At 31.8% G+C, this 24378-nt stretch overlaps 1 protein-coding gene across 1 annotated transcript; it reads left to right on the top strand.

Annotated features, from left to right (window-relative positions):
* Positions 1-5358: 5358 nt before the first annotated feature.
* LOC130451983 (craniofacial development protein 2-like) lies at positions 5359-10785 on the top strand. The gene is made up of 2 exons (XM_056791342.1): positions 5359-6763; positions 10676-10785. The coding sequence occupies exons 1-2, from the start codon at positions 5359-5361 to the stop codon at positions 10783-10785; spliced, it is 1515 nt and encodes a 504-aa protein (XP_056647320.1).
* The last annotated feature ends 13593 nt before the right edge of the window (positions 10786-24378 follow it).

Consider the following 24378-nt stretch of genomic DNA (forward strand, 5'->3'; position numbering starts at 1 on the left):
CATGTATAATCCTCGTTTAATGTCCGCGATACAGCTCCATTAATATTAGTGTAAACGAAGCATTGGTCTTGAACTGTTAAAAAATTTTTTTTTCATTGAGAATGGAGCTAAATGTCCAATGCTTATGTAAAAATTGTACTAATGAATCTTTAAATTTAGGGTTACTTAAACTTTTATTGAAATCAGTTGGTGTACTCTGTAGAGTTCCTGCGATTGCAAATTGTATGTCATTTTCTTTTCGTGTTAAACTTTCTGAATCTTTAATCGAGGGTGAAAAATATCTATCAAAACTTAGATGTATTTCTGACGCTGTGGTATTACATATTTTTTTGAGTATGTATTCTGCTATCTTACCAAATGCTTGAGGCATTTTGCAATTACAATAAGAAAATAGTAAAATTTGACCCAAATATATAAATGTTTCACCAAAAACTACAACACACTAAATTAATTTTCACTACGACACAGTACCAAAAAAACAATATGAGTTGATAATATTCAAAAATATAACGATGCAACACTTCTATCCAAAATAGAAAACGAAATGACGAAACATTCGACACTTGAAGGTGAATCAAACTGAAGGGACATAATTGCTTGTACCTTCTAAAATGCCTAGTGACATCTTTACCTGAACTAGAGAAAAATAATAAATATATAGATAGAAACCATGAAGACTATATAGTCTATTCTCCTGTAAATATATATACTAAACTATATTATGTATGAAAAAAAAAACATTCATCAACAAGAATAATTTTATAAAAAACATAATTATTATTGATGTAATATACGAGATCATAATAATTATGTAACAACGGTAATTTGACAAAAAGCATTTACTCCGAAATAAATGTATTGAACATCGTACATTTTGGGGTAGATGCTAATATAGTTTATGCACTTCAAGAGGGTATGCGGGATTTTTCCGGCAGTTTTGGAGCGCACACCAAAAGATTTTTAAAAATTACATAAAAATGAATAAAATAAAAAAAAAGTTTCCAGCATGATGGAGAAATTTTACCCCTTATCACACACTTCAAATAGGTATGCCAGACCCTTCAGGAAAGAAAAAGTGGTTTGCGTGATTTTTTTCTAAAAGCTAATAAAATTTTCTGTCGAATACATAAAAAAAATTAATATCCGCGATGAAGGTGAAACATTTTCCCATTTTTTAATAATTTTTGTTTCACATCGTTTCGGCAATTGGAATCCACACATACCGAGCTTAATTTATTCCTATACTTACGTTCTATTTATTTAAATTTAGTTTTAGTGTTACCGGCTCCCCGCCTGAAAGACAACAGTGAAAAGTCTAATAGCTGTTCCTACCCCATAGAAGTCCTTATGTAATTTTTTATCAGTTTTTATTTTGAAAAACTTCTTTCAGCTGTTGCAGTCATAACTGGAAGTGTCAAGAATAGAAAGCATGCTGTTATTACCTCTGGAAAACTTGATGAAGGGCTATTGACTTTTATCAGCAATAATTCCATGAGTTCCACAATGTAAGGAATTTTTTTAATTTCAGATTTTAAGCATGTTTTGAGAGCAATTTATTTTTCATAAAAATTAACTGAGATGTCTCTACTGTATTTAGCCGACAGTTTTCCAGAAGCATTTTTTATCACTTCATTTGTAGAAGATAGAAGTTACTCCAGTTGTAATACTTTAAGGGCCTCTGTAGCCTGGGGGCCCTATATCATTGATACAGCTGATACAGCCGTAGCTACGTCCCTGCTCTTAACCCCCTTAGTGGGATGTATATCACATGGATCACCATATGAACCATATTGTTTTCTTGTGATCCAACCTATGTAAATAATACCATTACTATCAACAACATTACTGACAATGCAAGTGACATATGCATGTTAACATTTATTAACCAAAGGAAAGAATAATATTATATAGTACAACATAACTCTAGTAAATTGTGAATACAACCATTATACTACCCTTATAGTTTTCGTTGTACTAAATAAATAAATAGCCACCTTTATGTTGCCCTTCACTTATGTATTTTTTTATATTTGACCCATTTACCTATTTTGGTGGACATTAAGTATAATATGAAATTAGTTAAAAATAAGTTCATAATAATACTGAACTATAAAGCTCACTTCTGATTTTCTTCTGTTATAATTCATCACACTATTAATTTTCACAAGAAGCAGAGATAACATTTATAAAAACGTTTAAAGGCGATGATTTACTTAATTAATATGTCATTATTTTTGCAATTAGAGTACCTACTTACATTATTTTATAAAATGTAAGCATGTTTTCTGGAAGCGATTTGGAGATATTATAAGGTAGCAGACCAAGAATTGATTTCATTATTAAAATATAGGTATTCATGTTTTAATGATCATAACTGTTGCAATTATAAAATGTGCTAATTTGGTTACAGACACTATGCCACTCACTTCCCTGATTGCCTTAACAACACACAGTAAAACAAGAGTAACAACCAGCAAAAGTATTCAAATCCCCAGCCATACTGAAAACAGCTGCTAATAGAACCTTTTTCACTACATATATCAATTGGATGTAGATTATTTTCAATCAGTTATATAAACAGATTTAAATTGATAATACAATATGCGCTCATCTAATTCAACTCTAATTCAACTTCAATTCCTCAATTATTCATTTTATTAATGGTGATTTATTTGAATGTTCACAATAAATGAATGTTTGGAATTAATTTGTTAAACAAAAGAAACTGATTTACGATACACCTTCAAGTTAGCATCCCTATCACAATCAATAACAATTTTTTCTGTCCTATTGAATAATAAATATTCAATTATAATTGTTTATTTATAAATGATGTTAATTTTCTCTTTGATAGCCTATTTTTCATTTAAATCACAATTTTATTAGTCAACACCAACTAACCTAACATATCTTCATTTTACTCACATGCTTTTTCCTGAAACTAACAAAAATATTTCAAATCTTGGCTTCCATTTGGGCCATCCATTGGGCCATTTTTTATATTCCCTAGAATATATTAATGCCTATACCCAAAATGTACAATAAGTCAAACAATTTAGCATCTCTATTATATGACTAGAAGAATTAACAGGAAGATTTTTGTGGAAATAATATATTACAATTCATACCTACCTAACAGCTTTTTTGGAGTTGAAAATGAAGATGGTTGCTACTGTACCCAAAAAATATCATTTTCACCTTTTTCGTAACCTACAAACAAAAATAGCAATTCTTTTCCTCCGCATAACTTTTCACTAGGATTCATAAGCGGTTTATTGTCACAGTGAGGATAAGTACTTACCAGGTAAATGTAGAGTTTACAATGAAAAATTTTTTAACCTGCCATTGGGGTTTCTACAAATTGGTTCAAGATGTATATCACATATTCTATGTGATAATACTGCATTATTAATATTATTAATTAAGCATTAACTTGGGGTTATTTATTCTTTGCAACCAAAGTCTGCAAACGTCTTCATTCGTAGGAATGGAATGTCTATAAAAAATTATTCAGCATATTTAACCAATGATTTCCTGAATACAAATTAATGAAGTTAGGAAGAAAAGAGTTATTCTCGTATAGATATGAACTTGATTTCAATTTAAATATTTTTATGTTTGAATAAATTTGCTAGCATGAAATTGTATTGAAAATCGTACATACAAATTTTGATAAATCTAAAATAACCATACCTATGTATATAGGTTTGTTGAATATTACTTCCGTTTTTCTCAATTTACTGCCATTAGATTATCATCAAAAATGGTTCTACTTTGAAAACACGGACTAGACATCAAATTTTTCGCTCCATATCTTCCTTCATATCTATTTACGATCGATACCACTCGATGACGTCTAATATCTTCAATAGTTTTACCATAAATTGCATTGTTGGCAAGTTTCAATTGATTTCGTTTAAAGTTATTGGTAGCTGCTGCTCTTAAACTAGTATTTAAATCAATGTATGGCTTCAGCTATTTTGATTGTTTAAATTGAAGAACTTCATGAATTTTCTTCAAAACGAACCCATGTTATAGTGCTTGCTTCAAATTTCTATAGTGTAATGTATATTCTTTCTTATTTAATAAAGTTGTCATTAATTTCGGTAATTTTGATTTGGGCGGTATACGATGCTCAGGACAAAATTGAATATGTTTATGTAAATCATGTAAACTCTTAGATCCACTTGCAAAATGAATCCTTCCTCAGCATCGTCTGCTATTTCCATTACATTAAAGTTATCAAAATGTTCGAGCCATTTGAAATGTTCGTACGGTAGGGATGCCGTCATAGCCCAACCATAGAGGTTATTACAATCTATATACAAGAGACTTTTGGAAGGTTCTGAAGGATTGTAATTAGGTAAATATTCATTATTTTTTTCAGAATAACGATTACAACACATCGAAACTTCTCGTATTGATTTCTATTGATATATATAATAATAATAAAAAAAGTTTTATCATTTTTATGAACAGTTTCTTTCCCCGTCTGTCTCGCATTATTTTTATTTAAAGTTTTGATTTCTACCCAAACTTCAAACTCCCTATGCATATTTTTTCTACTTGCCTATCAATAAATATCGTAAGTGATACTCAAGCAATATTTGTTTATTTTTGTTTTAGGTCATGGAACGATATTAGTGCAGGGGGATTAAACTTGTTATGCTAGCAGCTAAGTGTACAGGGCCGCCAAACATTATAAAAAACCACGTTGAACTTTGAAACGATATTTAGAGGAGAACAAAGAAAAAAGTCTAAACTGGGTAGAAAGACTTTATCAATCGTTAAACGGGAAAGGACATTGATATCTTATATTATAAGTTTATGTAACCCATTATCGCAAAAAGTATTACGTTTATGCGTCAAGTAATTCTGTGGTTGAAATAATTTAAACGTGGAATCGAAAGGAGTAATGATTGGCTGAGAGGGCTTCTGAGGCATCATGAAATATCAGTAAATTAAAGGAACAAAACCTCAATCTTGCTAGAACACAAAAGTTAAATAAATCAGTAGTTACAGATTATGGGCATATTAACAACCACTGTGGGAAATATGGCCAATATCTACTTAAAAAAACTTTAAAAATAAATAATTAAGAGATATATGCTGAATATTTTAACGTAATATCAAAGCTTCATAAATACATTATAAAATGGCATCAACTTTTTAAAAGTTGAAAAAAATAATAGTCAAACTCCGCCTGGTGTGTTTCGGTGTGGTGGATTGAGTAGCCCGCTGGACACAACTGCCGGTCCCAAGCCCGGGTAAAGGAGGAGGGTCAAGTCGATAGGCCAGCCCCCTATCACTTGGAAAAAACTTCTTTTGGCTAAAAATCCGAAAACTAGGCCTCGGAATATGGATGATCAAAATGGAAAACGACAATGGCAACGAAAACGGACTATGATTTGTGGAACATGGAATATACAGGGAATTAGAACGAAGGTAGATGACATTTTACAAGAAATTAAAAAACATAAACTGGACTTTATTGCTCTCTCTGAAACAAAGAAAAAAGGACAAGGTACACAAACACTCGGGGAATATATCCACATATACAGCGGCGTTAACAAAGAAGAACATGCAAAAAGGGGTATATCGCTCCTTATACATGAGAAGTATAAGAAGAACGTCTCCAGCTGGGAAGCAATAAGCGATAGAACAATAAAAGTTAATGTCAATTTAAAAGGCTGCAAAATAACAATAATTGCTACTTATGGACCTAATGAAGACGCACGGGTAGATGAAAAAGAAAAGTATTATGAAACGCTAAATGAGCTAATATCTCAGACAGGTAACGATCGAGAAATCATAATACTGGGAGACCTAAATGCTAGAACTGGCAAAGAAACGAAGCATGAGATAATAGGGCCCTACGGTGAAAATACCAGGAATGATAATGGCTCCAGGTTGATAGATGTCTGTCAACATAACTTACTAAGAATAATGAATGGGTATTTTAAACATAAGGAAATACACACATATACATGGACGCAAATAACTAGAAATCTAAGATCAATAATCGACTATCTTATAATGAAACAAAAAACGAAGATAAAAGTGCACAATGTCAGAGTATATCGATCCGCAGAATGTGGAAGTGACCATCATCTGATAAAAGCTAAGTTAATAATGCCAATAATCAAAGACAACAAACAAAAGAATCAACTGCAAAACAGTAAAGATTTAACAGATATAGATATACCAAACTATAATATAGAAAGCCTTATGAACGAGAGCACAAAATTATTATACCAACAAAGACTGGACCAAAACCTCCCACAGGAGTACGAACAAGAACCAACAGACAATCTTACCAAAGTAGTAATTGACAGCATACACAAAGCAGCCAAAGAAGCCTTAGGATATAAAGAAATGAAAAAGAGAACACGAAATTATTGGTGGACTGAACAACTGCAAAATTTAAAAGAACAAAAACAACGATTGTATCATACCTGGCTAAGCACTAAAAAAGCAGAACATAAGGAACAATATAGTGAAGCTGTATCAAAATTTAAAACCGCTGCGATAGAGGCCAAAAACCTCAGCTGGGAAAATAAATGCAAGGAATTGGATACCTATTTAGGAGGACGCCAATCCAGGGAATCGTGGAGATTTATAGATAATGTTAGATCTGGCAGAAAAGAAAATATCCCAATAGGCACCATATCACCAAATAAATGGCAAGACTATTACCGCTCATTACTCAGAGAACAGAGATCTGAATATAGTAACATGCCGGCTGAAGACATACGGATTACAGGTGAACCAATAAAAATCAACGTAGAAAAAACAAAGAAAGCTATAACACTACTTAAAAATGGGCGCGCTCCTGGTCCAGAGGGAATACCTGCAGAATTAATAAAAGCAGGAACAAATAGGCTGTTTAATATCCTAACAGAAATTATCAATAGACATCTAAATGGAGAACCAATACCGCAAACGTGGAAAGAAGGATGGATCACGTCCATATACAAGAAAGGAAATAAGGAAGACTGCAATAATTATAGGGGCATTACAGTGACTAGTACGCTCAGTAGGTTATACGGAAAAATAATAAAGGAGATCATTTGTGAAGAATATCACCCATACGAATCCGAGGAACAAAACGGCTTCAGAGCAGGTCGATCGACGATAGATAGTATTTTCTGTCTATCACAAATAATCGAAAAGAGAACCGTAAGATCACAAGAAGTGCACCTACTATTGGTAGACTTGAAGAAAGCGTATGACACAGTACCTGTCTCAAAATTATGGGAGGTTCTGGAAAGAACGAGCATAAATACCACTCTAATAAAGGCTATAAAAGAACTATACAGAGACACAACAGCAAAAATAAAAATAGGTAACAAGGTGACAGACGGCTTCAAAACAACCAAAGGCTTGCGACAAGGGTGTTGTTTATCCCCAACCCTGTTCAACATATACATAGATGAAGCCCTAAGAGTTTGGAAAAAAAAATGTAAAGGAATGGGACTAACTATTGGGGAGAGCACCTTGTATACACTGCACTATGCCGATGACCAGGTAGTGGTAGCACAGGAAAAAGAAGATCTGGAGTACATGTCTAGAAAACTTATAGAAGAATACCAAAAGTGGGGTCTACAGGTTAGCACGGAGAAGACACAATACATATGTATAGGATCAGAAGATTCACCTGGGAATTTAGATCTAGAGGGAAAAATAATTAAAAACTGTAAGGAATGCATATACCTAGGTGTAAAACTAACAACAACAGGACGAAACGAGGAAACAATTAGGGACAGAATAACCAAAGGAAGAAAAGTAATAAGAGCCCTGAACTCAGTGCTGTGGCAAAAGAATATTAGACCAGAAACAAAAAAGAGAATATACAACGCCATTTTACAACCAATAATTACATATAGCTCCGAGGTTTGGCAACTTACAGAAAAGCAAAAAAATAACTTAAATGTAGTGGAAATGGATTTCTGGAGGAGAGCAGCAAGAATATCTAGAACGGAACATATAAGAAACGAGGAAATAAGAAGACAATTGAAAGTAGAAAGAACTTTAGTAGAAGATATAGAAAAGAAACAGTTGATTTGGTACGGACACGTTAAGAGAATGGGAAGAGAACGACTACCAAGAATAATATTAGAATGGACCCCCAAAGAAAAAAGAAAGAGGGGAAGACCACCTAGAACATGGCTACAAGGAATCACTAGAGCAATGTCCGAAAGGAACCTAGCAGTCGACGACTGGCAAGATAGACAGGCCTGGAGATTAGGAACCCAAAGGCGTATAACGCTATAAAAGGGGATATATATAAAAAATAATAGTCAAACCTTATTTGTCCCAGGTACCTTACTAGATTCCATTTAACAATAACAGTTGTAATTTTCTGCCAATAACCAAGTGAATCTCTGACAAGTTCTTTACGTCCATTTTTTCAGAAGGTTCTTAAACTATTAATGAAATTTCGAGATTTGATAGCAGCTAAATGTTGTACCTCTCTAAAAGCAGCTAGTCAATTAAGTATGGAGTTTGACTTATCCCCTTTGATCCTGAAACTTGATTATATAAACATAGCAATTCGTATCTTTGCAAGTTAAACCTTAACAGAATTGATAATACCTAGATCAGTGTAAATTACAAGGAAACGTTTCGCCTGGTTTAATTAACGTGATATTTTCATCTATTACATTCACATATATGCTTTACTCTTTATCATATTCATATTTTTTGACAAAAATATCTACCATTCCATTTCTAGATTCTACATTAACAAGATTCTATAAAGCGTAACTTTCTTAAGATGAATCATGAAATGTTATCAGCTTTTTCAGATATACTGTTTATACAGCGTATCTTAAAAGAAAGCCCACCATTATATTGCTTATTGCGTTAATGCAGCTATTTGAAGAAACGCGCGAAGTATGTCAGCAACCTGGGAGTTTAGTCGCTTCTCAAGAGCGGACCGTGAGTTGTGCGTGCGTGAGTTTTAGAAAAACGGTAAATCGGTGACTGTAGTGTGTAGAATTTTTGTCACTTGGATGATGCACTAAGCAGTCGACTGATTAGAAAAATCGAGAAGTTTAAAGCTACCTGATCAACAGTGATTAAACCAAAATTGAGGCACCCAAGGTATTCTAGAACAGGCGAAAACGTCGACAGTGTTACTCAGTCGATCGTGAAGAGCCTGACTTGTTTATTTCAAAGCGTTCTGCTGCTTCAAACGTGCATAGATAATTATTATTTCACATCTATTACAAAGATTAGAGGCTGCACCTGTACAAAATTCACTTGGTGGAAGAATTGAGGCCTCCAAATGATTGCGTGCTTCTCAACGTTTAGCAACATCTTGTTTTCGAATTAATCCCATTTTCATCTCAATGGACACGTCTACAACCAAAATGACCAATCCAAAACACAAACATCAGAAACCCTTGGGACACGTATAGTAGCACACCACGTGGTTTTGTAATCTACAAGATTGAGGACACAGCGCGACCTGACACAACACGCATGAGCTCACAGACGTGTACCGATATAGTTCAGACACAGTTTGCTGTGCCACACGTGTGGGTGACTAGCAAATTTTTTCTTAATTTTTTTAAGAAAAAATGACGGGGTGTTAAAAGAGACGGTAAGGGAACACAGAGAGCAAACTGGTTTGGATTTAAACGGAAATTATTAGCAAAATCAGTATCACTCATTCTAGTTGTAATTGTGAATTATGCACTGTTTTTTCTCTTCGATAGAATCAATTTATTAGATGATTTAAATTTCTCCCTCATCAAGAAATAGAACAAAATTACTCCTCAGCATCATGCGATTCTGATTCAGTTTTATTCGATGATCAAAAATGTTGATGTCGGCTAGTCGCGGACTGCCAATCAAATCCAAACCCCACCGTTATCCATTTGAAAACGCGTGTCTCATTATACGGATTACCAAGCAGCACGAGTAGCAAGTACGATTCGTGTTTTTAGAGGGTTAAGTGCACGACTTCTTTGTGCCTGAACTGCAAAACTTCAATGGTCATAATTAAAAGGGTTACAGCATGACGGAGCAACTTCACACACGTCCAATAGATCTCAGCCACGAGTTTTGTGAAATTTTTATGTCAAATCTAAAGTTGATGTAAACGAACCGACTTTCCTGGCACAATAAGAAGAAAATTTCCGTTACGAAATAGTAGCCATCACGGAGAATATCTGCTGAATCGTTGTGAATTGTTGTGAAGTGAATTCTACATACGCAACAGCTAACATTTGAATGATGTTATTTTTAAGAAATGAATTCCCTAGTATTTCGTATTTCGATGTAAACATTTTTTCAATAAACTCTGTAAATGTGAGCTTTATTCTGAAACAACAACTTTTATTTCATATATCTTAGAGATTTTTAACCCATTCTTGAATAAGAGTTTCCATTCCCATAATGTATGCATTCAAAAGAAAATCATTTTATGATCAAAACCGGATTTCAACGCAGTTCATGGGCAGAAATTAAGTTTTATAAATAACACTCTAGTTTTCCAGATTTTTCCAAAATGTCGACGTTATCCTAGTGTTGGCCACATATTTCCTCAGTTTTCATAGCCAGGTAAAATAATCTTAGTAAGCGAACTACTGATTTCCTAGTGAAACTAGAGGGACTAATACAGTACTGAATTGAATCGCGGCCCATCTTTATTCCGAATTTATTCTAGGTCTATTACCGAATTTAATTTTGATTAAATCAAGGAGAATCAAGGGATTTGTACCATCTAAATATGTCAAATTTTCTACTTGCATCCCTCTAAAAACTGAGAACAAATAATTTTTTGAGGACGGATCAACTGCTCCAATGGTCTTACCTTCGGCGCATGTGCGTTAGAAAAAATCCTGATTAAATCAATTTTTTAAAAAAAGCATCATATATCATCAACTCATTTGCACTCTTAGATAAAGTGGAGAGAACATAAAATGGCTTTATTTTCATTTGTACCACCTTAAAAAGTAAATACTAGAGTTTCACGTTATTCCATATCCAGTTTTCATATATGTTTTGCGTTTACCAAATCAAAATATGAATATAAATTTTATTCAATAAGATTTTGATTATTCATGGCAATAGTGGTACCTAACAATTAAAGGTAAATACTCATTGGTTTCCTTGTGAATATATCTATATATAATAAGAAAATGGATAGATTCTAACTGATCTAATAGTATAAATTAAAAATTGAAAACAATCATATTATATCAGAAATAAATAAAAAAATAATTTCATAATTTTGTTAATCATATTTTAAATAGTCTTTTATTTTACGGAGCAGGCAGGAAACTATATTCCTTGTAAATAGCGTTGCCAGGCGTCCAGATAAAGCCGAACGTAAGTAGGCTAGAGATGGTACGAAATACCTGTCACAGGTATCTTGGAACAGGTATCGACTAGGAACAATTTGTAACAGGTACGGATCGTACTCGTACTCGATTACTAGCGTAGACGAGTGTACATTTGAAAACGCGTGCGTACGACGTTAACGTAGTCGATCCGCTCCGGACCCGTCGGTAAGAACGGTGGGGCTCGGATAAGTTTGTGTCAGGGTACGCTGAAATATGGGAGATATCGGAATGGAATGGAATCGAACAGTTATACGGACATCTGGGGATTTCTTCATTTAGCTGACATTGATTTGAATTTTGAATATAAATTACTAGCTGTTATAAACTTTTTTATTAAAGGATCACAACCACATTCTGCAATCAGCAGGTCATAACAGAAATAATATTCTTCATAACAAATAAAAATATATTCTTAAAAAAATAGTTATTTAAAACAATAAAACTCTTCTTTGGAAATAAAAGGAACTGAATGATTGCGGGAATGCCTTTGAAGAATAATTTCATAATTACTTCATGAACTTACTATTCAATTCAAAAACAACATTTGTTGTAGTTTTTTCGCACTTAAACGAGTACGTTTTTCATGCAATAAATTTCCAGCTTTGGAAAATAGTCTTTCACATGGCACCGATGTTGCCAAGGCACAACATTTTTGCCTCACCAGCTTACTCAAATTAGGGTACATATAGCTACAGTCTTTCTACCACTGCATGGGATTCTTATTCCTTTCCAAGAGATCATCCTCCATATATCTTTGTAACTCCATTAGAGCCCTTGAAGTTGAATTTTTTTCATGCTACCATGACCACTCGCTATCTTGTCAAGTGAAGACCAAATAGAAAATTCAGCAATAACATTTTCTTCATTCGTTTTCGGTTTTTTTGAAACAGGTTCGTCGGATGAATTGATTTCATTATTTGATTCCGCGGAATCAATTTTATTTTTTTTTTCCGTAGAATCTATTATTTCTACTAAAGCGCTAATAACATTTTTACGAACCCTTTCCACGGCATCTGCATTTTTAAAACCAAATGTTTTGAACCTTGGACAAATAGCCATTGTATTGCTGTATTCCATATTGCCCAATCGTTCTCGAAGTCCAGTTTCACATTTTTTCAAAACAGACTTCGATATCTCTGACAAGTCTGGAATACGTGACAATTCATTGCACACATCTAGTAAACCGTTGGTAATTACTATAACTAAAGAGGCCGACATATAGTTTTCTCCGCTTACAGAACGAGTAGCGCTTTCAAAAGGGCGCAGAATTTTGCATATATCTTTCATTATACCCCATTCTGCCATTGAGATTGTTGGTAAATTTGCATCAAGTAGAGCAATTGTTGAACGCAGTGGAACTTCCAAATCTATAAATCTCTCGAACATATAAAATGTGGAGTTCCATCTGGTGACCACATCTTGAAGTATTTTTTTTGGAACTTGAATTCCAGAATTTTTCTGGATTTCATTCAATTTAGCAGTAGCCTTGGAACTTCGTTTGAAATGACTCACTATAGTTCTAAGTTTATCCAAAATAGGTTTTATTGTGGGTAATTTGAGAGCATCTTGAACAACGAGATTCAAAGTGTGAGCATAACAACAAAAAAACTTTAACATTAGATGCATTATCCGATACAGTTAGTATAATTTTTTTTTCTAATCCCCAATGTCTCGTAACTTCGATAAGTTCTCTGGTTAAGTCTTCGATAGTATGACTCTCATAAAAAACTGCACACTTCAAAAGTGCCGAATGTATCTCAAACTCTTCATCTATAAAATGCACAGTTATAGCCATAAAACTGTCATTATTCAATGATGTCCAACAATCAGTAGTCAGACAAACAAAGGGATCTATTTTTTTTAGTATTTCACTCAAACTAATTTGACACTTTACATACAAATTCGGAATCATTGTTTTTGATATTAGTTGTCTGGTAGGTAATTCATAACTTGAATTCAAAGCTTTAACGAAAAGTCTGAAACCCTTATCTTCGACTATTCTGTACGGCTGATAATCCAAATAAAACAATTTGACAAATTCATTATCAATCTTTCTTTTTACGGGTACGGTAAGTTTCTTCGGTATGTAATTGTCAATTTTATTATTTTGCCGGGTTTGTTCTATTTTTCTTCGTGTAATTGTTTCCATACAAGAAGAGGAAGTTGATTGTGCTGACACTGCTGACTCTATTGACACGCCATCGTCATCATGAAGAGACACCAGAGACTCGCCCTATAAAGTTTAAATGACTACTCATGCATTTACTATATTATTGAAATTCGGAATATTATACGATACTGGTAGCAGCGTTCGTTTTGTAGAAGTTATTCCGGTATCTTCATGATCTGTATCCAGTACTTTATTTTCTGTCTCATCTGAATTGACATTGCTAATAGTGTTAGAAGATACAGGAATTTTTACGGTAGGATGTTTTCTTTGAAAATGCTTCCTCAAATTTGAAACAGATGATTTATACGAAAGTTTTTGTTTGCATAAATCACAAATTGCAATCTGTTTCTCGTTTTGAACTACCGAGAAAAAATTCCACACAACACTTCACTTCCTATTCTGGACATTCATTTCTCGAATGATAACAACAATTACCTACTGATATAACTTGATGATAGCTTCAACATTCAACGGCATCAAGACATAAATGCAAAACTAATGAGACTTCACCACCGTTGGACGTGAACCAAATCGGGAATCCACCTATAAACGATGATTATCGAAATACGCGCGGGAGTATTTCATAATCTACAGATTCCTGGCAACTTCTCGTACGCATGGTACGGCGGCGCGCTGTTCCAACAAAGAGTATTTTTGTGGTTTCGAGTCCGAAAAGTATGATACTAAACGAGTCAGGCGGGAGCGAATCGTTCATGGAACAGGTATCTGTCACAGGTATGACTTAGTAACTGGAACGGAACGTACCTGTTACTAGAAAATACTGGTTTTTAACATCTCTAAAGTAGGCTTCTTGATAGTGTGTCTAGCCAAAATAACGGTGTGTGGCTTGTCTGGCTTTTGTCAGGCTTTTCACATTTCGCAAACGAGCGTGACCGAGCGCAAGCGACAAGAGTCGACTGTCGGTCGCTCACGCAGGTCAAAGTATCGTAGGTCTGTTGATTTCAAGAAGCTGGTAGGTCATAAAAAATGGGTAGCCTATTTTAAATCAATATTGTTTTGCAGAATTTATAACTATTCCCAACTTTTTAATAATGTCGGCATAATAATATTGTCGGCACCGTAAGGTACGTTTTTTCCCATACCAACTGTCCATATAGGAGTATTACATATATGAACGCAACACATTACGTGTAGACTCTGTTGCCAAAGAAACTGAGCTCTTACTCGTAAAGCAGGTTTCGGTTAACCAAAAATATGAATAATTATTTTTATTGTGAAACTCAAAGAGAAGCTATAATTTAACTTAAAGAGAAGAAGTTTTTGATTATTTTTTTTTCAGTTGAGAGTCAAATTTTTTTGTCGTACCAAATGTCCAACCAAATTGGCTGGCTTTTAGCTTTGCGACTTGGCAACTCTAGCTGAAAACCTTAAAAATGTGACAACTGTTAAATTTAAAACCATATAAATAATACCCATATACACATGTCTTTGAATCAAATATTACTTTTGGAATCAAAATAAAACTTTAGAAGTATTCAAAATACTCATACTTCACAATCTTCACATTTCACTACCAGCGTGATGTCACATTGTAGATTGCGCATGCCTAGGCATGTAATCTCTCTATTCGCAACCAATCATATTTTCCTTTCACATGTCAGTATCAATTAATACCATCTTGCCCCTTCTATATCTGTCTAAATATTCCTATGTATTATTATCTACATATAACAGCTTACAGTTTGTTTCCGCTCTTTTAACTCTTAACCTTTATAGGCTACACGTTTTAACTACGTAGTCTAACACAATATGGTTCAATTAAAAAATTTATTAGTAATATGGTGAATAGTGAAATTAAACAAGAGAAATCACAACGATAGGACATGATCAACCAGCACATTAGTATTTCTTATATAGTTTTTCTACACATGGATGAAATGTCCTAAATCCATCAACCACGTGTTTCAAAGATGGTGAAATTCAAGGTAAGAAACTAACTTATTAATATCTTTTTATACGTTAGAACATATTAATCTTGTCCCCGCTCTAGTTGAAGTTAGAATTTTCTGGTAAAACTGAAAACATTTTTGTCTTATTCACATTAGAATCATTCAAACACCCTATCTGATTGTATTTGATAAAATTCTTGTGCATTATACTTAGTGTGAATTTTTACTATAGTCATAAAATTTAAGGCAATCTACACAATTCATCAACCACGTGTTACAAAAACGTTTAAAACAAAATAACTAACTCATTTGTGAAATTTTGAAACGTAAAAACATTATGTCTACCTTTAAAGTACAGTCTGCTAATAATATTGAAAACATTTGAGCCTTATTTTCACTAATATAATTCAAGTACATACACAATCTGATTCTATTTGATAATTACTTGGCGTTATATAGTGATACATAATCTGGTTGCAGTGACGGATTTACAAATTTGCTGCCTGTACGTTATTCAACTTTTGTCGCCTCTACTGACCTCTGAAATTTAATTAATACCTCAGTTCACAATAATTTGAATTACATTTTTTAGCAGTAGAATATAAACTTGATAATTTAAGAACTAACTTTTAGTGTAAGATCCTACATTTTTTCACGGCAGAGAATTGTTAAGACATTATTTTAAGTGAAGAAAATTTCAATCACGTAATACTTTCCCCAATCACATAAGTCATACCTCCTCCTTTTTTTTAATGACTGTAGCTCAGCAGCCACTATTTTAGGATTCTATGTTGTGCCTAAAACCGTGTGTTTAATATTTCTCAGATCCTTCATCATTTGTATTATGTATTAAGGAAACAAGAAAAATGTTTTCAATTTTTTTTATAGTTTAAGAACACCATTATTTTGTCGCCTTTATGTAAAATCTGGAACTGGATTTTCCACATGGTCCCAACAAAAGTAAGTGATTTTTCATAAGTTCATAACATGCGAATCAATTGTCAGATGTGATGTTTCTGTTTGTTCCATAATATGGCTTATTCAATTCCAATACGTCATGTAGGTCATGATATTCCACTTATCCCTTTATTCTCCTCTTTACCAACATATTGTTTTAAAGGGGCACTGTCCTCGGAAGCTAAGAAGAGTCTCATCTACAGGAATGTACACCATTTGCGTAAACCATTTGGAACAGTTGAAAATGAAAATATCTCGTAATTCGCGGAAAAGCTGCAAACTTATCGGATGATTTTCTTATTTTCCTTGTAATTTTACTGTCAAACCAAAGGTGCTCAATAGAAAATGAAAACGATTTCTCGTCATGATACTTCTGAATATTGGAGAACCAAATGTGAAGGAGAACATGTCTTCAGTATTCAACTCTGAATAAATCTGCAGTTTTATACAATAATCCAATTAGTGCTTTCATCACCAAAGCATTTTTATGGGCTAAGAAATAATGAGAAGAATTATATTTGTTTCTTAATCTATCAATTTTTTTATATGTATATTGTACAATTTTATTAATGATTGTTCCTTCGCTTATGAATTTTGAAAAAAATCTGATTTCTCGTGTTTTTCCTCTACATTCTGGAAAATGGAAAACAATATTTATTGAGGGAGTCCTAGAAAATTTTGAACCTAATTGTTTATCTGCTCAAATTGTTTCTTGGTCCTTTCCTAGCTCGAAACACCTTCTGGTTCTTTTGAGGTGGGTTGTGAATCATATTCACTATCACTTTCTACTGAAAAAAACCATCTTCATATTATCATTTATCAAAACGCAATCTTGTCTTCGGAATCCGACTTATCAGACAGAAAATTCTCATTGTCGAATTCCTCTTGCTGATTTCGCATTTCTTCTAAATCCTCTTCTGGAGTTGAGAAATATGGTTTTTGCTCCATGGTAGTGCAAATAAAACAATATCAAAACGTTTAAATATATTTTAAAGATTCAATTGGAAATAATTTAACTAATAATTCAAGAATTTCATATCTATACCCAATAGAAATTTGTTACATACTGAATAAGGTGGGGTCGTTTGCAACCCGTCCAGAGAGTAAAGTAAAATAATTGTTACTAGGAGGTGACTTTTTGGTAAACACACTTCAATAAAACGAGAAATAAGTATGACTCATAGAGTAGTTATTAATGTTCAAAAAGTCATTATAATAATGATTATGCTGATTATTTCTAATATCATTTATTATATTGGATGTGATGTTTTTCTTATTTATACAATTTCTAACTCATAATAATATGCTTATCACTATCACTTAACTCACATGAATAATTTATTTAAATTCTTAGATTAATTTGCCAATTCATTCTGTTTACTACGAATATTTATTATAAACTGAACTAAACTGCGCTAAATGAACCAATGATCCTCTTTATATATCTCTTCAGAATTGGAAAAGAAACTAAACAAATAAATAAATAGACCTGCCGAAAATTATCCAAAAGGATCAATGTAAATAAACCGCTTGCTATAAAAACGGAGATAAAACAACGAACATCAAACGGATTTGGCGTTAGTTAGCGTAAGTCAAAGTGCCAAATTTTAAAATTTATTTATATATATATATATATATATATATATATATATATATATATATATATATATATATATATATATATATATATATATGATCAGAAATCTAAAAGCAAGTAGGTACGCTAAAAGAAATGAGACTATAGGCAAGCAATTTAATAGGGAATTGGAGGAGATGAATAAGAAATTGCGGGAAACTGTGGAATAGAAGATAAAATAAGACGAAATGGAAGAGGCATAATGTGTACAGGAAATGTGGAAATAGGGGTAAAATTTGATGGAAATATAAATACAATTCACCCTAAAGTTTTTATGAAAATAGTGAAGAGTAAAATGAAAGGAATAAAGGATTTGATGGAGATGAAAATAATAATTAGGGGAATGTTATCAGGACATGCACTAATGTGGTTTTGCAGTAAAGAAGAGCAGATTATAGATATGGAAGGTTTTGAAACACAATTTTTAATGTATTTCTGGGGGGAAATTCAACAGGCCAATTTTCGAGAAAGGTATTTCGGAAAATTTGACTACAATAAAAATAAAAATTTAAATTCTCTATATAAAGACATTTTAATGCTGAGATGTCTGAAACGATAGTTCTACATAATATAAAGACTATGGATAATATGTCAAGTTATTTACAAAGAGTTGAAAGGAGTATACAAAATGGAAACGGAATTAATAGATATCAAAGTGAAAATAGATATGAAGATATACGAAATGATAGACAGCGTGAAAATGGAAATGGATTTTTTAGAAAAGATCATTACGATAGATATGGAAATACAAATTACGAAAACAGAAGATATCAAGGAAATGTGGACAGGAATTTTGGAAATGAAGACAGAGGAAGATATAATGGACAGAATAATTTCAGGAATAGTAGTCACAGAAACAGGGATGATTTCAATAGACAATATGACAGGGGAGTTTATAATGGAAATAGAGGTAGGATTTTGCAGCAACAGGATAGGGGTAATTTCAGAAGAGATGAGTACAATTTTGATAGGGATCAAAGATCTGATAATAACAGGGATAATCATGCCGAATCAAAATAGTTAACATTATGACAAATAATTGAAGAATAATTTGATAGTTAAAAATGAGTTATTAGTAGAATTAGATTAATGTCAAATTAAAATTGTATGAATGGGTAGTATGATGATTTTATTTAACATACTGTGATAATTAATGAGATATTATGAAAAGTAAATTAAGAAACTGACGAAATATGATATAGGTTAATTGTAGGATGATTGAGTTATATTGTTATTAATGATATAATATTATAATAAAAAAAATAAAGATATATGAATAATTATAGAATTGAAAAGAGAGAAATAAGAATATGATGATAATATTGAAAAATGCGAATTATTAAATAAAAGGGGAAATTATAGAAATGGGGGGAGAAATATGAAGATTATTATTATAATAATATGGCGAAATAAACGATAATTATAGGAATAGAGAGAATAGTATAAAGTAGGAAAAAGATAATCACAGTATTTTAAATAAGAATGTTGATTAATTGAATATGGATTGATGGATAAAAGATTGGAAATAGAAACTACAGATATATTAAAGAAATTGAGTTTGAAGACTTCATACAATTATTAGTGATAGGGAGTTTTATACATTATTAAATAGATAATTTAATTGGAATTCATAAAGAATTGATTATGAATAGTGAAATTATAAATTTTAATTATGGGGGGGGAATTGAAATGATCAGAAATCTAAAAGCAAGTAGGTACATAATGAAAATTTATAATTTATTGAGATTAGTTTTACTAAAGATAATTTAACTAAAGGCAAAAAATCGATAAAAAAATAAAAGAAATTGAATTGATATTTGCAAGTTAATTAATTATAGTTATTTTATATATAAGGAATTATTTATTAAAAATGATATATTCTAAAGGATTGCATATGTACAAATCATAATTTGTATCATAGAATAATGTTATTAATTATAAATTAATATAAAACTTAGTGGAAGATTGATTTTTTTAAAAAAATATATGAAACTGTTGCCAAAAGGACCCATAATAGTGAAAATTTATAAACTATTAATGAAATAAAAGTTTATTTAAAAACATAAATATAAGATCTGACAAGTGTTTGTTTGACAAGTGTTTGTCATTGTGACATTGTGAGGAGACAAAAGCAAAAGTCTAGTGAGTCATATGATATGGTTGCTAAGGAGATAAAAAAAAGAGGATCATTATTTATTTAGAAAAAAAAGTAGTATCAGCAGAAAAGAGAATGGGGAGTGCAAAGTTATAAGAAATAGAAGTTAAATTTGAATCAAAATACAAAATAATTGCGAAATTAAAGATGAATGGAAGATAAATATCTGTACTGAAGAAAATCTAACGAGTTGAAGATTTGTTACTAATCCAATGAGTGGAAAATTTGTTACTGACAATTCACAGAAGTAAATACAAGTTTTAGATCTGATATTGCAAGATATTATCATCTCAGGTCAGTTCCTTCAGTTCCCCGTTGACAGTGGATAAAATTCCTTATTTGTGAGGTTAAGATTCCTTTTCCGTAGAAATAATATGAATTGTGTAGTATAATTAAATTTTTGTTCAATGTATCATATGTAATCCTTCCACAGAAATAGAACTTCTTGATTATATCATATAAAATTGACATAATTTTTTTTTATATTTTCCTTATATTGTACATCTAAATAATAGAATATTCATCTGAGTCGATTTATAACAGAGAACTGTGTAGAATTAACAAATTAGAGGAACGGCTAACCTCAGGTTAGATTCATAGGCGTACTCAACTACATTTTATTAAACTTTATTTGAATTAAAAATAATACAATTAACTATTAACTTGAAACTTTTATTGTTTTGTTAAAAGGAAAAACATCCATAACTTATTTATTTATGCCAGAACTCAAAGATATATATATATATATATATATATATATATATATATATATATATATATATATATATATATATATATATATATATAGGCATGACCGGCTCTAGGGCGGAGACACAATTATTAATACGAAAATACAAGTTCCATTATTATTCCATAATTTCAATATTAACATATTAACTATATCTTTTACAATATTTCAATATTTAACATTTAACAATATTTCTTCTCCGATTCATTTATTTCTTTAAAAATTACGAGGATTGGGGCACATTTGGTCATGAGATCATATTTAACAATGTTGTATTATCGTTTTATCTCTGTTGTAACGATATATAAGAAATATGTCGATTCTTAGCTGTAATTGTACTATTTAGAAAAACGGTCGTAAATTTCACTTACTTCTTCTCTCGGAACTCGCTTTCCAGTTTTAATTTTCTGCTATCATATATCGATTCCAGGTATATGCGACTGTATACCAATGGTATACCTCTGTATATAATTGACTTAGTTGACCATTAAGATGGGCCAGACCTGTCACAGATAAAGAATTTTCTTTCTATTTCAAACTTATGACAAGTTCATAAATTCATTATTAAACGTATGTGGCCTTAACTATTTACATGTAGGCATTTCCGCTTACGAAAACTTTTCCTTAGGAGCTAGTTTATAAACGGTGTATCTTCGCAGATTGTGATCTGATTCAAAAACAACAGAATATTTAGAAGAGATAAGGGTTTAATGTAAGTCTAGTTTCCACCAACTGCTATAGCACTCCACAGGGACTTACAAATTTCGATAAACCCCACGCCGGATATGTTCAATTCAAATTTGAGTAAGAACTTCCAGAACACAACAGTGTTATTTATATTTCTTATGACAAAAGATTCCATAAGCTAAACGATGAAAAATGTTTGACGGGTCACCTTTCTTATCTCGGTGTTGACATCATTATATAACCTAAAAAAATTAACGCTTAGCTTCTTAATGAAAATTGACTACAATAAAAACCTATTGTTTGAAACTTGATAATTAAGATAAATGTTCCGATATTAAGGAACAAAGATTCTTTTAAAGTATTGCACACACTTTCACTGTTTAATTTATCTAACTGGAAATACTGGAAACAGGTAATAATCTTTTGTGTAATGAAAAAATCATTAATTCCATCCTTTTCCCCCGATATTTTGAAGCATATAGAAATTAAAATTGGGAAACCTGACAGCAATGTAATTTAAAAGATAAGAATGGACTATATCGGAATTCAACTGGTTTCAATTATTTAATATCTATTTAGAGGTAAACGAATTTAAGAGCTCTAATTGTAATTGATTTATTTTTCTCATGAAACATTATATTAGGATTAAAAATTGGCTTTAAAAAGACTTTTTTTGAATCATTCCAAGTGCCCAGATAGCTATATGGACATTGAAATATGTTACATGATACTACAGTTGACAAAATATATTTCTCTTTAAGAAGAATGAGTTTATTTCTTTGCCTAACGTTGTAGAGTTGCCACGACTTATGTGCTTAACGGTAATAAAAACAGTCGTAAGTGTGGTAGATAAAATCCTTTTCGTAGATTAAGTGTTCACAAGACAATCATCTTTGACTAACTCGCATCCTATTAACAATTAACAAACAAGAGCTGCATGAATGTTTACAACGAGAAAGCCAATTTATTTGGCATATTAGGCACCCGTGATATCTTGAAAGGAAGTAATATATATAAAGGTTTGAGCTATTCAGTAAATGAAGTTTGAATTTTGGGAACCTTTGGTGATATTCATAGTGAATTCAGTGTTTACATTACCAACACAAACACTCACAATTACACTGTTTGACGCGTGTTTCTAACCTTGTTTAGGGACTGAAGTGGAAATAAAACCTTTTAACTTGGTTTACTATTCAATACTAAAACTTCCCAGGAAAATAATTTCAATAGGGAAAACCTCCTTGGCGGGAATTTTCACAATTATTTCTCAATTACTAAACTATGGAGTTGTTTATAGAAGAAATAGGCCTTTTTCCCTATTTAAACTGTTCTCACATTTAATAATTTCAATGCTTTTGAATGCATCCAATAATTTTTGAAAATTTCACATTAATATTTACGTCATGATAATGACAGGCAGGTTGATCCATAATCCTCGATTTTTCTGTCCATTCATATTTTAAATGCGACATGCTATTTCATTTTATTGATATTAACGGATCTTTAGTCTGCCCAATATACTTCTAGTCACAATCACTACAACTAATTTCATATTAACCACTTTTTTCCAAATTTGGTATTTTATCCTTGTGATTAACCTACAATTGATTTAATGTATAGTTGAATTTATTAATCATTTTAGAGAACCCACTCTATTGAAAATTCCTTCCCATATTCGTAAAAACAAGAATGAAAGATTCCAGGGCAATATTGAGTAAATGTAGTAAATCGAGTAAAATTATTAATTAATGTATCCAATAATAAATTGTTGGATGCAATTGAAAGCTTAAGTTTAAATAGGAACAAAGAGCTTATTCGTTACAGCCCACTCACACATTCTTGCCAATTATATGTTTGTTAAATTTTGTTTTCTCAATATTTCTGCTGGAAAAGTTTACATATTAATACCGAATAAAAAAAAATAATCTGCTACCGGAATGCATCATGTTCATAACTTCCCTAGCTGAATAAAAAGTCATTATTATCATTCATATACCTGTTCACGCTTTCGTCGTTAAGCACTTTTTCTCCTGACCTAACAAATATGAAGAGGCTTGTCATCATCATATTTTTTTATATAATTTGTTGTAAAAGTTGATCGATTTTTCGTGAAGTTACATAATGACTATAATAATATTTTAAAGTATGCCGCACCAGATGAAATATTAAAACTTCAGACCATTATTAACATTTTACTTGTACGATTTATCATTATAGGAATTTCATCCATTTTTATCATATGATTTTGAGGCTGATAATGATATAATTATTTTTATCGAGAAAAACCGTAATTCTCTTGAGAAGATATTTGGAAAATGGTTTTATCTAAATTATGACTTTTTAGTGCATATGTGCCTCAAAGTTTCCGATAATTTTTGAACCAAATGTGTTTTATTACATAATTTAGCTCAGTCAAGTTAGTACATGAGGAGAAAAAGTGTGAACAAGAGATTTTTTTTGTCTTAACATGTAGTACTATATGCCCCGAGTATGCCCTTAATTTCCCCAAAGTTTCCCCGTTTCACATATTGGAAAATTTCGACCTTGAAGTTGGAAAACCTACATTTGACGCGTCACATCTCTGGAACCGTACGTACAAATTAGATATTTTAAAGCTTATTTCATTCATTAGATTATGTTCTTTGAAAAGTGTCAATGATATTTTTCTCTTAGACAGGGTTTTGGCGGAAAACTTGATTTTCCACCAAAAAACGTGATTTTCTAAACTTGAATTTTGATTCAACATTAAATATTTCGAAAA

Source organism: Diorhabda sublineata, chromosome Y, assembly GCF_026230105.1.
Source record: "Diorhabda sublineata isolate icDioSubl1.1 chromosome Y, icDioSubl1.1, whole genome shotgun sequence".
NCBI classification, from domain to species: Eukaryota; Metazoa; Arthropoda; class Insecta; order Coleoptera; family Chrysomelidae; genus Diorhabda; species Diorhabda sublineata.